This window comes from Seriola lalandi, unplaced genomic scaffold (genome assembly GCF_002814215.2).
Source record: "Seriola lalandi dorsalis isolate HSWRI2012SDOR001 ecotype SW California unplaced genomic scaffold, Sedor1 jcf7180002053939, whole genome shotgun sequence".
NCBI lineage: Eukaryota > Metazoa > Chordata > Actinopteri > Carangiformes > Carangidae > Seriola > Seriola lalandi.
In genome coordinates, this window is record NW_019524492.1 from 41,341 (window position 1) to 59,588 (window position 18,248).

Below are 18,248 nucleotides of genomic sequence, written 5' to 3' on the forward strand. Positions count from 1 at the left end.
CTCCACACAGAAAGATCCCACGTCCGAGCCGGGACTCGAACCCGGAACCTTCTTGCTGTGAGGCGACAGCGCTGACCACTGCACCACCGTGCAACAGAAATATTTAAAATTGTTAAATAGATTGCTTTGAAATTTTGTCCTGATGTTCATGGTTCCCAGATGATGAATCCTACTGACTTTGCTGATCCTCTGACTTTCCCTCTAGCGCCACCATGAGGCTGATGTATGTGGTTTTGCAGGCATGTGTGGAAACGTAGGCATTTAACTTTTTGGCCTCATAGCTGCTAGTGAGAGAGAGAAAGAGAGAGAGGAGGCTCTGATCCTCTCTTCTGATTGGCTATTTTCCAACAGTGATTTTTAACACTGTATTATAAGCAGTGATCATTAAACAGATGCTCAGATTCATCCTCCCTGGAGATTTTAAAGCGTTACCATAATTGTGTTTTGGTCTGAACTGGACTCAGTCTTCACACAAACCTGTACAATATACATTGTTTGAAACCTTCCATCTGTGCAAAGCATCTTAGGATCCTCATGTCACTTCCACACAAAATGCCCGTCCACAGGGCCTTACATTCACTTCTTTGTGCCATAAAACACGTTGCTGAGGTAGAAAAAACTGATTTGTGTTTGTGTAACTTTGGTTCAATATCTCTTAACTTCATTCTGACTCTTTGTTTGTAAAATTTAAAGAGTTACCTTTCAGACCAAACCAGGTTTAAGAGTTTAATCAAAAGGGTTAAAGAACAGCAACCTTTTCATTTTGCTTACAGCTTGTGCCTTTTTTTTTTGCAGATTGTGTCATTGTTTGATCTCTCTGATCTTAATCAGGTTTTATTCAAGGCTTGAGTATTCAGATTTTATTTAATGCCTCCTAACCCCCCCCCCCCCTTCAGTTCTGTAAGTTTAAGGTCATTTATATTTTTTTTGCCTTTTAAACAGACGCAAAAGACCGTGAACTGCTCTAACTGGCTTACGCTGTACAAATAAAAGTTGGATGAATGAACCTCAATGACACAATACCCACCTCCACCCCCCTGCTCGCTCTCTCTCTCTCTCTCTCTCTCTCCCTCCCCCTCCCTCCCTCGGGTGCACAGCCAAGAGGCGCTGCGGCAAAATGTCATATTTCACTGGCAGCTCTCAGAGGACGACCTCCCCTCTACTGTACACGCTCCTGTACATCTGCTGCGCTCCTGTCGTACTGTTCTGCTGCAGCTTTCATTCCAGGGGATTCACTTCTTCTCCTCTTTTATTCCCTCTGCTAGTTCCTGGGAGGGATTCTCTCTCTCTCTCTCTCTCCTTGAAACAGAAGCGCAAAGAAAAAAAGTCAGTGATGAAGTCTTGAATGTGTGAGTGGAAACTAACAAAACAAGAAAAATGACTGAGGTTTTGAATGTTTTTATTTACAGCTGGGGAAAAGGAGTCCTGGACTGAAAAGAAAAAGAAAAGCGACGAGTCAGCAGAACCGAAGCAAAAATCTGTTTCCTCTTCAGATTTCATTTTTCTTTTTCTTTTTTTTTCACTGAAAGCTCCTGACTGCAGCTTCATTTCCCTCCACAGACGCTACTAACCGCTGCTTTTCACCGCCTCACATCCTCCCTTTCCTCCCGTTGCTCCGTCCAGCAGCAGTGCGTTGCGGCTGTGCGTAAAACCCCCACCCCCGCCCCGCCACCCCCCTCATCCCCGACACAAAACCTCTCTAAACCGGGCAGTGAGAGGGTTTCCCTCGACCGGTACTTTTTCTTTAAATCTCCAGTTTGACCTGCTACAAAGCGACCTGCAGACCAACATGGACGTGTTTAAGAGCCGGCTTTTGGGCATTTCCGTGGCCGTTGCGCACGGGGTTTTCTCCGGCTCTCTGAACATCCTCCTGAAGTTCCTCATCACTAATTATCACTTCAGCTTCCTGACGCTCATCCAGTTCCTGACCAGCAGCACCGCGGCGCTTACTCTGGAGACCCTCAGGCGGCTGGGGAAGGTCAATATCCCCGCGTTCAGCCTTCAGCTCTCCAAGGTAAAAACTCGCCAACAAGGACTGTGAGATTTCAGAGGATTTGATTTATTCCACAAAACTGGAATCCTTGTAGTGGAGCCTTTGTCCCGGAGATTGATCATGTAAAATCAGGCTGAAAATATAACATAATACTAAAAAATGTAGATATAGAGAAATTGGCGAAATTACATAGTTAGAATGCTTCTTGAATTTAATGAGCTATATCTAATACATTCCACAAATCTGTTTCCACTGTTGTAAAATACAGAAATAATAAAAGTAAAAGTAGTTGTAGATACCCTGCAGTCATTTTAAAACTTTCAACCTCTCTCTCAACCCGCAGCTGTAAAAAAAAATTAGGACACAAATATTGTCAGGTTCTGAGACAAACACCAGACTGTTTCAATGATTCACGAACAGTGCCAATGTGCCAAAGGGGGAAAAGTGATAAAAAAAAGGTTTCCACACCATCAGTAAAAGTTAATAATGTATATTTCATGTTGAAAAATATGGATGACTGGACATTCTTGGCACGATTAAGAAAAAAAAACCATATCGATTTCAATGCAAATTGGCTGTTTGACTGTTTGACTGACTGGATTGACAACTGGATTGTTTGAGTAGCTGAATGACTGTTACAGTTAGCAGGACCGTTTATCAAAAAGACCAAAAAAAAAAAGAAGAAGGAAGGAAGAAGGTTTGTTTCCCTCCTTCTGTTGTCATTCTCCAGGGACTGAGAATATTTGGTGCTGACTGACAGCGTTAGTACTAATCTCTGATTGGTGCAAACACAGAATTGTTTGTTATGTTGCTTCTATTCCAAAATCTGATCAATCAATAAATCAGTCAGTTCCAGTTAACCAGCTGTGGGGCTGATGTTAGCACATCTGTGCTTTTAGTTTTGAGCGTTCTCTGCTCTCGGTGTTGTCACTGGAACATCAGGTGTGCAGAGATCACAGGACCAACTGGGCGCTGTGACTTTTCGCAGTCTGGTTATTTTCCATCTCCACCACTTGATCCATTAAAGACAAGCAGTAGATGCAAGTCAGAGGCACGAAGTAACAGACGGTTAAACTCACTTACGTTTGAAAGCTAATGTTATAGGGATACATTTTAAAAGGGGAGAAAGACTTGTATCATTGTTTGTAATCTAGTCGTTGTCAGTCAGTGGAGCACCACGGAAGTTGACAGTTCGTCTCCTAGCAACACAAGCTCTCAGGTGTCAGTTAAAGGTGTCCTGTAAGTTTATGACCACTAGAGGCACTGCTGTTGCTTTTACACTATTATATACATATATATATATACATATATATATATATATGTATATATATATGTACGTACAACAAGTATGTACAACAAGTCCACCAACCCTCTATTACGAGTCTCCTGACACAGCGCCCCCGGCAGGCAGGCAGGGACGGCTCGCCCCTACATGTACCCACCTTCATTGCTACCTTCATTACTGTAATAATGGTCATGGCTTGGTTTGGTTTAGGAAAAGATGCTGATTTGGGTTACAATAAGTATTTCGTCAACATTAGATGATCTTTGTTGTCATGGTTACAATATAAACTGCTGGTTTCACATGGGAATTGAACACCACTCTCCTGTGTCACCTCAACCTCCTTCTAACATGAACTTCGTCTCTCTTTTCCCTTTGCTGCCGTCATAATTACTACAAACCGTAGATGTTGCCTAGCAACAAAACATAACTATGGGTCATAATAACCTGCTGCGCAAACAACCTACGGGCTCGTTTTTTACAGAACAGTCTTCCACAAAAAGTTTGATCCACTGCAGGTTATTTCCTCGTTGAAGAAGTGAAAGAAGTGAGAAATGAAATTTCAATTTGACTTTAAAATACATATAAAATGTTAGGGCTTGGTCATGAAGCTGCTTTGGCTCAGATTCTAAATGACGTAGGCAGAAAACTAGGCACATTTCGCCTGAATGAATGAGTAACAGTTTTTTTTAAAGTACATTTATTCCTACTTTCAACTCACCATGCATTAACCAAAGAAACCACAAAGTCATATTTCAGTGAAACATCACATACAGCTAAGTGGATTCTGGTTCCTAGATCTGATCCAGGACTATTTGACCTGGAGAAACTATGTCACACACGCTGAACATTTCAGTCGCTTGGGGGTGTGTGAAATGTGTTACAGTAAAGTGTGTAGAGAGTACAAACTTCTCAGGTGGTGGGTAATCTTTTTAGCCACTTTGCTGGAGAGGCGGACATGATGCCAGGTGAGTGCAAAGTGATGTGATTTCTTTTTTTTCCAACCATAAAAACATCTCTTCCATTAAGGTTAAAACAAACCATGGAACATCACAGCTGCTTTCGGTAGTACACTCGTAGTATATATAGTATAAGTAGAAGTACAAGTATAAGATAATTCTTAAACTAAAAACTAAAACCTGAGAAAAAAAGTTGCTGGATGAATAGTGCAAAGATTATTGGTTGTTTTGGTTAGTAGATTTGGAACTACAGAATCCTGTCATGAACTGAAGGAAATGTTGATCTGATTGAAGTGCTAAAAGAAAAGTTAGTCATTAGGATTAATTCTGTGGGAACTGTGAATGTCTAAAAGAAATATCCGGTGAATGAAGGACATATTTGTTGAGATATTTAACTCTGAACCAGACAGAGCTGTTACCATGGCTAAAACCTACTTTAATCTTCAACCATCAAGATGAAAAAAAACCTAGGCTATAGCTACACAGCCCTCATCAAGCATGAAATTTCTGCCAAACATTTGAATGTGCAGGGCCTGCACTGAGTTGACGTGGATCTTTGAACTGTTTCCAGTTCCTTGTTGAATCCAGGTCCTGAAGGAAAATGGTGGCTACCGGCAGATGAACGACAGGGTTCACGCAATTAATCATCCACAACCAGAAAGAAAGTGAAGTAATTCAGAGAAACAGACTGATAGAACTTTTACTTTCTCTTGGTTTTATGGAACTGAATGTTGTCACAATTGCTGTGAAAACTTGTAATAACTTTGGTAATCTTTTCACAGCAGGTAAAAAAAAAAAATCAGTTTGTTCTATTCTCAGATTGTCAAATCTCTCAGGGCATCGTAGGCTAAGAGCATGACTATAAACTTCAGTGGAAAAAGGTGATTATAAAGAAATTTGCCTGTGGTAGTGCGCAAATGATGCAGTTGAAAATGTTTAAACTGGAGCTAAAACTGCACTTATCTCAGTGTTTTATGAATCTGTAAATACTCACTGAAAATTTGAATAATTTGTTAAAAAAATAAAAACTTAGAGTCAACTTGGACAATTCTAATTCGGGTACAATTCTAATTATTGTTTACGGCTAATTAGCATGCCAGAAAATGTTAGCATGCTAAAATGCTAAACTTAATCATTGACCATGGTAGTAATTACCTGCTAAACATCAGCATTAACAATATCATTTTTTAGTTTGATCAGTGAGTCAGTTTGGTTTTCTTTACACCGCTGAGCATTATAGCCTCACAGAGCCAGAGGTGTATCTGTCTTATGTACATTTCGGGGACTCACCCGAGTTTGAGGACAAAAAGCTGTTCCCCACTTGGTGAATCAGAAAATCTTAGAGTTTTGTACAAAGGTGAGGTTTATATGATATTATCATGCAAGTGATCATGGTTAACATAGAATTAAGCCTACAGGGAGTAAATGTAAGGCAATGCAGTGTCCTCTTATGTGACAAAAATGTGTATGTGTGTGTGTTTCCCTCTCTCTGTGCAGGAGTTTGCCTCGGTGTGTATCCTCTCCACGCTGCAGTCAACTCTCACCCTGTGGTCTCTGCGTGGCCTCAGCCTGCCCATGTATGTCGTGTTCAAGCGCTGCCTGCCGCTCTTCACGCTCAGCATCGGAGTGTGTGTGCTGAGGAACGGCATGCCGTCCTTCGGTGTGGTGACCGCCGTGCTTATCACCACCGGCGGAGCTGCATTGGCTGGTAAACACACAGTGAACACATACGGCACCCGCACACAGTGTCTTCAGAATCTCTGTGATTTTCTATGATTATTCAGCACAAAATGATTGAATTTGCAGCAATTTTACCAAAATTTGCACCGAAATTTGTGACCATTTTTGTGTTATTTCAAATTGCTGTACTTCAAAATTTCAAAACAGCTACTGAAATTTTTAACATTGTTTAATCACAATATATTTCAATTGAGAATAAGTGAGTTTGGGTGTTCATGAGCATCCCTGTTATAGTGGCTTTGTGTGCAGCTCGACAGCCAACAAGTGGGCAACAGATGCAAGCTGTGAACACAACACTGACATATCATCATCTGTAAGTTGATGTGTTGAACTTGTTTTCCAAAAAAAAAAAGTTTCTTATTTACACATCCAACAGAGCAACATTAGCATTGATTTGGCTGTGTCATCCTGATCAATCTAAATCATAATACTCACTCTTTTTTAGCTCTGGTTTGGTCTCTGCGAATTTGTGAGAAAAAATATCTAGCTAGCTTCAGGTAACGTGAAGTATGTTTTTAGAGACATTTTGCTGAAAGCTGCTGCCTGATGTGGCGTAAAATTGCGCTAACCAAAATAATGAGCTAAAAGATGCTAAAATGCCCCATAGAGCTGTGGGGAACAGTAGAGTTGGTTCAATGGGTTTATCGCTATGATTGACATACATTTGTCATGTGATGCTCATGTAATGTTATATTTAAACATGGTTATATAAGTTTTTCTAGTAACACAAATGTTTTATACCACACTGTGTAACCAACAAGCTCCGCAAGTTAATGGTTGGTTTTGGTAACTTTAATAACGGTCAATAAGAAGAGGTTGTAGACAGTGATAATGTGTCTGGGGGCAAGTACCTGAGAAGACAAGTTCTGGGGAGAAAAGTCCTAAAAACTATAATTAAAAGGAAATACTTGTTTTAAAAATACTATGGACAGGTTGTTAGCAATGCTAGCTGTGTGGCTGTAGGAATGTCAGTCCGTCTGCCAGTTGGTCCAGACTGGTCTTGATGTCTGGTGATGGTCTTGACATTTTGTTAGATGAACCCTACTAATCCTGGTGATCCCCTGACTTTTCTTTTAGCGCCACCATGAGGTTGACGTTTGTGTTTCAGAGCGAAATATCTCAACATCTATCAAATCCATGGATGATACATTCTACTTACTTTCATGACTTTTACTCTGGCACCACTAGGAGAAAATATTCACTCACAGTGTATTTCGCTTGTTTTCTGCCAAATTATCCAATCTTGCGAAACAATATGTGCTCTGCAGTAGCTACAGCATTATTAAACGTTTTATTGTAACGTTTAGAGACTCACAATGCTAATGTGAGGTTAGGGAAAGCTTATGATCCTGGTTGAGCGTGACACGTGATGCATTTATTAACGCTTAACCGGAACCATACCCCCCCCCCCCAAAAGAAGATAATAAACAACTATTCATTTATTTATTTACAGAATATTTACATGTGATCCTCATTTTCAGTCATTAACAAACAAACCGTTGCTGAAATGACATCACGATGCAAATATTCCATTATCACAGGAGAAAAGGTGATTATCACCCAGATTAGACCCAGTATGATGAATCTGTCCATTAGAATCATGTTCTGCACATTTCACACTTAATGTTTCGACCCCCTTCCTGCCTAACAAACACTGAGCAGCAGAGGAGATTGATTCAGGAAATTAATTATCTGTATTTTTTTTCATGCCTTCAGGATCATTAACAGTAATGGACGAGGAAAATTTACTGCTGGGAAAAAAGATTGAAGCATTTTTAAAATTGAGAAATTAATGTAATGGTTAATCAGTTTTACACACAAAGAACCACATGTGTGGGAAGTCATTAAAATGACTGATCGTGATCGATTCAATGCAACAAGCTGATCAGATTCCACATAAAACATGATTGAAACATGTTTAACTTTTACTTCCTTTAATTTCAGTTTTGGTGTCTGAGAAATCAATCATAGATTTGGAGGCTTTTTCAACCAGTAAATAAAATTGATAATATGATTTTTATTTTATATCCACACATTTTTAGATATGAGTCCAGATCAGATCCACATTTCCCACTGAGACAGATTTGGTGTTGAAGTTGTGTATTTTTGTGTGAGTAGATGTGTGTGTGGGTGTGTGTGTGTGTGGTGTCCCACTCCCAGGCTGAATGTAAGTTTTAAGCCTACATACAGACTCAGCACAGGATTTATTCAGTATGTTCTTTATTTTTTCCCCCTCCTGCTTCATTCTTCATTCTAACTCCATTCATCATCTGTCCTGATTCCTTGTCTTTCACACCTTCAAACTCCCACACTCTTCCTTTTGTTTACTCTGTTTTTGTCATTGCCTCTTTAGAGAAAACTCATACATTCAAATGAAGTCTGATGCATGTTTTAATGACAGAGCCAGGCTTTTCACTGGACCTCCATCAGGGCAAATGCTTGACATAGGGAATCTCAAAGCTTCTAATGACATCAAACCCATGACATTTTGGTGCTGGTCTGGTTAAAGGGGCAGTTCCAAGACTTTTTTTTTAAAATCACTTTCCTTAACATTAAGAGATGGGACATTTTTTTTAACATTTTCATCAGTTTCTCAGGAAATGTCTGGATCTTAATATAAAAATCAAACATATTGATGCTGTCGAGATGTTTTGCAGTTTTACAGTTACAGTTTTGCACAAAATGTTTGGCCTTTGTGGAGGTATGTGCTCCCCTGGGTGTTCCCCTTGGGCTTGTGATTAAAACCACAAGTTAAGTATAGGTTAAGTATAAGTTTTCTTTCTAACAGCGCCAACCAAACTAGCTACGTCATGTTTGGTGAACACATCAGTTAATCTTCATAATCTATGGTGGAGTTAGAACAAATAACATTAATAAATTACATTTTTATTTGAGAGATCTCATTCTGAAAAGAATCAGCTGGAAATATTATAACCCACTTAATTTTTGTCTTTGTTTAGCACCTTATAAAGTGTCCTTACCCCACATGCATGGCCTCATTTTCTTCAGTGCATAAATCTGACTTCACATTTTGTCAATGCAACAAAGTCAGGAACTAAAGAAATCGCAACTTTGTCATCATAATCACTCAAAATATTACTATAGAGTTCCAGGTATTCATACACAAATACAGCTGAAAAATCTAAGAAATGAAATGATAATGTGACGTTACTCCCATTCGTTTTTGTATTTTTCCTTTAAAAGCCAAAGGTTTCATTGCAGGAAATAACAACAGTAGAAATACGTATCACAGATAATAAAAGGGAAGTAAATATTCCACAAACATCAGGAAAACTGTCAAAACTTGTTTTCCTTCCTCTTAATTTTCCCTCCAGGTGCCGGCGATCTCACCGGCGACCCCTTCGGTTACGTCACCGGCGTGTTGGCGGTGATCATCCACGCCTCCTACCTGGTCCTGATCCAGAAAACCAGTCTGGACAGCGAGCACGGACCGCTGACCGCACAGTACGCCATCGCCATCATGGCCTCACCGGTGAGGACTGTCGAACGAGGCGTTAAGACTGTGAGGGGTTGGGGGTTTGGATTCGCACTGAGGGGTTTCTAACGTTAAGTTTTACTTTTTCCATTGTCTGCTCGACTTTTCTCTGTTTATTTCTTTAATTTTGACCTTTTTTTTCTTTGTTTCTCATTGTTCCTTTCTTTTTTACATTCATTCTTCAATTTTTATTGTTGTCTCAACCTCTTATTCTTTCCTTCCCTTTCCCTCCCTTTCTTTACCTTTCTGCCCCATCATTTTCATTTTCTCTTGTTCTGTTTCTCCTCTAGCTCTTTTACTTATTCTGTCTCTGTTTTTCTGCCTGCCTTTTCTGTCGTTTCCTCCTTTCTTCTTTCCTCCTTGTCCTTTCTGTTTATTTCCTCATGCTTTCCCTTTAACTCACCTTTGTCTTTGTGTCTGTCCCTGTCTTTCTTTTTTTTTCTTACTTTTCTCTTTCTCTTCTTACTTTTCTTCGCTCAGCTTTACCTCCACCTCACTTTAAGATCAGATTTTTCTCTCTACTTCTTGTTTTTCTCTTTCTCTCCATCCTCTCCCCTTGTCTCTTTTTCTTCTCACAGTTTTCTGAAACTCTTTCTGTCTCTTAAGTCTTTGTCTCTTTCTTCTTTTCCTTTCTTGCTCTTAGGCTAATGCTTCTTCATGCCTTTTTTGTTTTGTTCTTAACTTCTATTTATTTCCTTTTTATGTCCTTCCTGATTCTCTTTGCCTTTCCCCTTTACGACCTTTTCTCCGTTGCCTTAAAGCTTCTCTGTTGGCCTTTCTTGTGCTTACAGTTGCGTTACTCAGCAAAGCACATTTTGTGTCCTTGAGGTTTACCAGACATGTTGAATCCTTTTCCTTCCTCCAAAGTCATTTTTGCAAAAACATGTTTTTAAGTCTTTTAAATCCAACATTGTTTTCACCCCTTCACTCCCCCTTCACTCCCCCTGTACCTTGGTTTGGTCCTTACTAACGTTTTCTCTGTCTCAGGTGCTACTGGTGTGCTCCCTCATCTCAATGGACGCCATCAACATGTGGTCATACGAGGGCTGGAACGACCCCCACATCACCGTCATTTTCGTTTTCTGCATCTTCATCGGCTGTGCCATGAACTTCACCACGCTGCACTGCACCTACATCAACTCCGCCGTCACCACCAGCTTCGTCGGCGTGGTCAAGAGCATCGCCACCATCACTGTCGGCATGCTGGCGTTCAGCGACGTCGCGCCGACCGGGCTGTTCATCGGCGGCGTGGTGGTGAACACGGTCGGCTCCATCACCTACTGCGTGGTAAAATACTTTGAGACGAAGAAGAAGAGCTCGTACGAGGATCTAGAAGGGGCAGGGAAGGATGGCGCGCTGCCCGGGGAGCCTTACCAAGAGAAACCGCCGCTGAACGGTGACGGGCCAGCCGCCGGCACTGGATCTGATCCAGGAAAACCGGAGATAGAGGGAGTGGTGAGCAGCGATGGGAAGGAGGAGGAGGAGGAGGCGGCGCCGGCCAGTTTGGCTAACGGACAGTTGTGGACAGGAGATGGCGGACGAGGAGACGGAGAAGCGGGCGTGAATTCTCGTGTCATGACGGAAAAAGAGGCGCTGGAGATGCAGAGGGAGCACCTCCACAAGGAGAGCGCCACCCCTGGTCAGTCGCTCAGTGACAGCTATGTCGGGGTGTGGAGGTCCATCAGACATCTGCAGTTTTTGAAGAAAGAACCTTTGATTGATAACATGGAGCAGCAGAGTCCGTGAGGGTCGGACAGAGACCTGGACAGAATAGAAAACTGGGAAAGAATTGGAGGATTAAAAAAAAAAAAAGAAACCTGAGGAGGAGCGAAGGAGAAGGACAAACTGAAGCTGTGTGTCCACCGGGAACCTCTTTTATTAGCATTAAACTAAATGTCAATGAAAGCTTGTGTTTTTGTGCTAAAAGTTCAGTTTCATCACTCAAGGCTCTGAGCACAAAAACAGGCCTTCAGCTTTGTTGGAAACCGTCATTTTCCTCATTTATGATGAGAATTTTTTTTTTTTTATAAAAAGGTTCCTGGTGGAGAAAAGTGGATGAAGAGTTTTGGGAGAAGCTGCCTGTCAGAGATAAATTCTGCCTCTTGTCTCCTTCAGCTCTGCGGCGTGCAGTGGGGGAACAGGCTAGCCACCGTGTAGCATGATTTGGTTTGGTTTGCGTCCCCACTGATCCGACAGCTAGCCAAACAAAAGCAGGTCCTGAAGAAAACGAGCGCATCTTGTGCAAACTGAAATATCACATCCAATCAGGGAACAGCAAAACAAACAGCACCTGAAAGTTTCTCTTTTTTTTTTTTTGTTTCATTGAACTCTGGCTGAATTCTTGTTTCTGATTGGCTGTGGGGGTGTGAATTAAAACCTTTAACGCACATGTGGTTCAGGTCAATTTCAATCACTTGTAAAAGCATGCGCTGGCCACAAAGAAGAACTAATCTCCGGCTGTGTTCACACTGGGTTTGTTTGAGTCTGGACATGAGTTTGATTGTTTTTGCTGTCACTCTCTACTGTTGGATTACATCCATGTGTCTGTTTATCATCGTAGACATGAAACGTTGTGAAAAAAAAATGTAGTCATGTTGGGCTCCAATTTTATTTTCTGTTCATATTCGTGAAGTATTTTAAATTTTCCCTATTTTAGTTTCCTTGTGGTGCCACTTATGAAGTTATCATGACCCGGTGACACAACAAAATTAACCCATAGGACCCAGTGGGTGAACTGGTATAGCTGAAAAAGATAAATACCAGGGTCTTCAGCCCAAGTCTGGCCCATATACTTCCACATCTGGCCAGATACTGGCTGTTATCCTCCTGTATTGGTTAACAGAAGGGAGATTTTTTGGCTGTGTGTGTGCCAGAATTGGCCCACATGTGGAAGTAGCATCTGACAATCAAACTGTATATGGGCCAGATTCAGGCCGTGTTACCAAGCCAGAAGAAAACAAGCATGTAGCCAAAGTGTGGGCCAGATAGTAGTAGCTGTCCAGCCTACCTAGCTTACTGTGAGGGAGTGGCAGTGGCAGAAACATCTCCATTGCTCTCAATATTCCATCAACATAACTGTGAACTGTTATTATTTTTTACAGCTAGTAATAAATAGTTGCCAATAATTCCCTCCCACATTGAAGTCTGCGTGGAGGCATGCAAGACAAGGCAGTGTGTGGTTGTCTCCTTGTTGTGCAATTAAATTCTTTTAATGCACACCTTGTTCCTTGCACACATCCCTTTCTCATTTCTCTCTTAATTTATTATTTTTAGAAACAGATCTGCATTGAATGGCTCTCACTCTCACTGTGCTGCGGATTACAGAGAGCTGGTAAAAACAGTCTGGACAGGTGGTGGTTGGAAAGGTAGCAGGTTCACCAGCTTTGGTTAGATTTGGACACAAAGGTCTCTGTGAGCTTTGAGCTCAAAATAACATTCATGTTTGAAAGAATTTTCAAAGGAAAGGAATTTTTGTCAGCTCTGACGAAAGATGCCATCAGAAATGTGTGACAAATAATAAAAATTGACAACCAGGTATTTTAAAAGACCCATATTTACACTTTTCATGTGTTTTATTTGAAGCGTTGATCCATAAGAATATTTTTGTGGTTTTAAAAACCAAAAACCATCTCAGTGTAGTTTGACATCTCCTCGCTCAAGCTTCTGTCTGAAGCTCGAGTAACAACAGGTTGGTGAGCCAATCAGAAGAGAGGCTCAGAGCCTCCTCTCTTCTGATTGGCTGACTGTTTTCTGAGTGATACAACGACTGCTTTGTTGTGACATCACAAAGTTACAGAAGTCCCGGCGGCTGGTTTTAAGGCTCAGTTTCTGAATACAGGCTGTGTGCATTTCTCTGTGGACTGAGGCTTTGATACTTTCACAGTATTAATATAGAAGCTAAACCTGCTTTATGATCAAACAACACATGGACAGAAACCTTTAGACTACATGGAGCTTTAAAGGGCATTGTGTTTTAATTCATGTTAATATGAAAGTGATGACTTGGTACTGTTTACCTCCTCAATGTGATGCATTACAGCTGAAACAAAGATTGTGCAGGACATAATGCATGAGCGCAGCGTAATTTTACTGTAAATCAATGGCACATCATTTAAAGAGAGAAATACTTATTCACCTTTGTTTAGCTTAGCATAAAGACTGTTCGCTCAGGATCTGGCTCTAAATGACAAAGTCCTCCCTGTTAAACCACAAATTCAATGTATTAGGTCATATCTCCTCTAAAGAAACAGGCTGCCCTCCTCCAGGCGGTTCAGAGACAGTTTCTAATAAAATCATTCAAAATCAGCCTCTCTAAGGGACATGTGTGGGCCGGTGAGCCGAACAAACGTCCGAAAGAATTATTCACATTATTCTTATCAGCCAGCTGGAGTCAAGTCTCCTCCATGTGTGGGCTGGAGCATCATGGACAGACATTTTGAATTGGGGCTCTGTGCTAATGATCGCATCTGTTCCAATGAACTTAACATTAGATGCAAGTTTAGTGCTTTAATGGTTAATCTTACACCATCTTTAATCTTTATCTTGGTTATTTCACTAGACAGCTGATTGGCTCCTGTCTGTGATCGACTCAAGGATGTAGAAAATTCCAGAAACGACAATATTTGAACATTTCAAAAATCTTCACTGAAACATTTGAAGCTTTAAGATTTGCTTCAAGAGAAAAACAAGCAGTTAACAAACCAGACAGAAAAGATTATAAGTCTCTTATTATTCACTCAGACGACTGAAGGAGCTCTGAGTTAACACATACACTATTACAAACCACAGACAATGGGCCTTTTTTTTTTTATATAATCTTCAAAAGTCTTTAATTTGTCTTATATTATATGTTATATTACACATATAATATTCTTCTTGGCGGAAATGATAGTGTTGAATTTCTCTGTTTGAAACAAAGAGGATGAAAACTTGAGGTGGAAGAGGAACTGGGAACACTGGAACACACTGAAGTACAATATGTCTGCAAACAACGATTCTATGAAACTCTTCATTTTTCTTTTTCTATTTAAAAAAAATTCTCACTTTTTGCAACATCTGCACATGGAAACTATTGTTTGGTTGAGGCTTGAGAAAGATTGTTGTTATGGTAACTAAACTATGGTCATTACTTAGTAAAAGTTAGTATTATGTTTGGTATGGAATGTTATTTAAATAAAGCACTTAGTGCAATCAGTGTTTCACCAGTTTGAGAGACACAATTTGGTCTGTAGTTAAAATATATTGAGGCGTGACACCCCCCCCCCCCCCCCCCGTGTCTACAGCATCAGCAAACATTTATCTCCTCTCCTTCAAATACCGTCTCTATCACCGAGAAAAAAGCAGCTTCAGGCATCTTGAATTGTGGAGAGAAAAAAAAGCTGTCAACCCCTTGTATTGATCGATATTGATTTTTCTTCTCACAGTCCCCAAACTTCATTTAACGGTGACAGAGACCTGACGTCCCCCGGAGCTGCAGAGAGCAGGGTGCTGGGTGCTGGGTGGGCTGTTCGGAGCAGCCCGCTTTAGATATCATTTTGACGATTAACGCTTTTAAGAAAAGATTAAATATAGTTGTTAAAGCATGACATGTGACTTGTTTGTTGTTTCAGATGTGTGGATTGGGTGATAATGAGTCAGTGGGCACCACCATGATAAAATTGTCAATATGTAACGTTTGACTGTGACCCAGATGTTAGTGACTGAAGTGAAGCCTCCTCGAAGGAAAAAACGTGAATATTTACGACCTCGTTCTCTGAATTACTTTCATTTCTGGCCTTTAGGCTTTTTGTATGTTTGATTCAAGATGCCAAAAGTGCATGAATGTATTTGAAATATGTATTTTTTTCTGTCTTACGTCTGAACACCTGCTGAAACAGCCTGGATGTTGACATGAGTTGAAATATACAGAAAACAAGTGCATATAACAATAAATATGAGGCAGCTGACAAGTTCCCCCTTTAACGCATTGTCCTGTTCATTCTGCATATTGTAGCATATTTTGCTGTTTATATTTATTAAATATTACAAAGTACATTTATACAAGAATAAAATTCAACATATGTGGAGGATACAGTTCCCAATAATGAATGAAAAATTATTGATATCTATGTGGGTTTAAATATAGTTTTCCTCTAAAAGGAAATTCCCATTTTCCCTCAAATTATTACCAAAGTTCTCTCCAGGAACCGTTCTTGAAAATGATTGCGAATGTCCGCAGCGGAAGTTCAGTGCAGTAAAACACTGGTTTTCTACGACTGGTGCATCTGATGATTTGTCTTTCTGTCAGTGTTAATGTTAGTTTTTCTGTCAGTGCAGTTGTGTCTCAGCTGTTGGCAGACAGACGGGTAAATAAAGAGCCCGGTGTCCAGAAGGCCTCAACCACAAAGCAAGATTTGAGGTTAGCGAGATAACTTCAGGTTTAAGCCTGAGTTTATGCTGTTAAAACCTGCTCCAGAGCAAGTTATGTTGGAGATAACAGATCACCACGTATAAAAAACTCTGCCTACTAACCAATCAAATCTTTTGGAAAATGACATCACCATTCATAGAAGATCCCACGGAGCTTGGTTTGTGGATGTTGAGGGGACAAACCTCTCTGGATTACCCTGCTCCCTCCTCTCGTCTTCATTTCATTTTTTTCCCCCCTGTTTGCTGCAACATTGTCATTTTTCTTTTGTCTACTGATTTCATCCTACAGCAGAGACTGAAGCCTTGTACATGTTGTACTTAAAAGATATTAAAGTTAAGCCTTGTTACCACTTTGAATGATGTTTTCATATTTACTTTTTTAATGGCTCCTGAGTCCGTTTGACGGCGCTGCAGCTGCAGCTGAAAGAACACCACTAAAATCATAGAATGCATCTAATCGACACATTCATTTAATGGAATACACAAATGTTATTATAGTCATATCTACTTGTGCCCTCACGATGTGCAGATGTCCTTCCTAAATTTGGCAGTTGCACTTGCCAGTTGCTTTTAGCCTGGGTTATGTTTTAACTCCTTCATATTCATCTAATATTAGAGTTTGCTCTTTGTTTGTAAAATATGCTGCTCTTCTACCAGTGGACTTGCTGCAGACACCCCCCCCCCCCTTTTATGTGAACATGTTTGAGAAACCCTTGGTTGACTTACCCAGCTGATAATCACCAATATATGACCACATGATTGTGTGATTTCGATTGTTAGGCTCAGTAAAACCAGATAATGAAAACATATCCTGGGTTTGTTGAATTTGTTTTATAGTTCAGGCCTCTGGAGTTTAGTGAAATGAGCAAATTGAAAATCTTTCTGCATACTCTAATTGTTGAAAGTGTTTTTGATTTTAAAATTAGCAGTCTGGATCTTTTCTTTCTGTAAGTATGAACATAAAGTTCTCTCTGTATCTATGTTTCACATTGAAGCTCATTTTACAAAGTTTTGCTGGGCGGTATAGAAAAGTTTAAATCCTGAGGCATGGTAGTAAACCTTTAATGTTGCAGTATTTATTCATATTGTCACTTTTCCAGACATTTTCAGTCTTTGTTTTATCCTGTTTTATCCACCTTGTTGTATCATGCAAGCAATACTGTTTAAAGTTTCAGAACAGCCTTTATTTTTCCGCTTTACTGAGCTCAAAGCTAATGCTAACGCTCATAACAGCAACTCATCGATTCATATATGGAGATTTGGACTTTGCAGAATTAAATCTTCGGGCAGTATGGCAAAATAAAGAAACAAACTTTAAAAAACAAAATCTGAATAAGATGTTTTACAAAAATTTTACACTTAATTGTCATTCATAACTTATGTCTGATTGTGCCATGGTTAGCTTGCTCGCTTGTGGGTGTTTTATCATGAAAGGCTGACACAAAAATAAATGTAGTTCATTTTAGTGTTAGTTCATTGTTGTAAAACTAATGGCTGATCTTTAACCATGACACTTGCATGAGACAAAATTAATGTATCTGTTCACTGGTCACATGGGATGAAGTCTCCTCAGAGTGACTGTGAGACCTGCGAGGATGTTAATGTGCTAATGTCAGGAGGTTAAATGTTTTCTATTGAACAGTCAGTCATATTGACAGCTTCATATTGACAGGACGAGGTCAGTGAAAGCGGTTCATTTTGCATTCATGTTAATGAGGCACACGCCCACTAGTTTGTACTATACGCAGACTACACATTCCCCAGCCTCCAACCTGCAAACATAACCACCGAGTATAACAACTCTGTCTCTTAGAAAATACCACTAATTAGGTTTACCAGGAACGTTTTTGTAGGGAAACATAATTGCTTTCAGTTAAAGAACAAGTCAGGAGTGAGTGGTAAAGTTCACAGAACAAAAGCTCTTTGGTTAATGTAAGGAATGATTGTGGGTCTGGTCAAGTGGTAATAATCTAAACATATGATATACAGTATATTATCATGAAATACATTTTCACTGAATGTTTTGCAGCTACGTAGAATATGTTCATTAAAACATTCCCTCATTATGTTGAGAAAAATGTGGCCATAGTCTGAGTCCCATTGTGTTTCTCTCAAAAATAAATTTGTGGTTGCAAATTAGTAATTTATGACAGTTATCTGTAGGAAACAGGGTTGAAACTATATGCTTAGCCTCATTCCTTATTCTTACCTTAACCCAAGCTAAATACATAACATATTAGCTCTGGAGTCTAATGTATGAAAATACAACAATTTGGAGAAACTTGGGCCTAATAATGTATTTTAATGCAAAGTTATGATTATTTTAAGAGTTTCTTAAGGCTTTGTTTCATTTGTAACCACACCCACCAG

General features: G+C 40.0%; 1 protein-coding gene across 1 annotated transcript; it reads left to right on the forward strand.

Moving 5' to 3' along the window:
• Positions 1-1,602: 1,602 nt before the first annotated feature.
• Positions 1,603-16,235, forward strand: slc35d3 (solute carrier family 35 member D3). The gene is made up of 4 exons (XM_023402523.2): positions 1,603-2,014; positions 5,732-5,942; positions 9,310-9,467; positions 10,458-16,235. The coding sequence occupies exons 1-4, from the start codon at positions 1,790-1,792 to the stop codon at positions 11,214-11,216; spliced, it is 1,353 nt and encodes a 450-aa protein (XP_023258291.1). The 5' UTR covers positions 1,603-1,789; the 3' UTR covers positions 11,217-16,235.
• The last annotated feature ends 2,013 nt before the right edge of the window (positions 16,236-18,248 follow it).

Coding starts and splice junctions, on each gene's coding strand:
- slc35d3 (XM_023402523.2), top strand. CDS start 1,790: ATGGACGTGTTTAAGAGCCGGCTTTTGGGCATTTCCGTGGCCGTTGCG. Junction 2,015..5,731: donor TCAGCCTTCAGCTCTCCAAG/GTAAAAACTCGC, acceptor CTCTCTGTGCAG/GAGTTTGCCTCGGTGTGTAT. Junction 9,468..10,457: donor TCGCCATCATGGCCTCACCG/GTGAGGACTGTC, acceptor TCTCTGTCTCAG/GTGCTACTGGTGTGCTCCCT.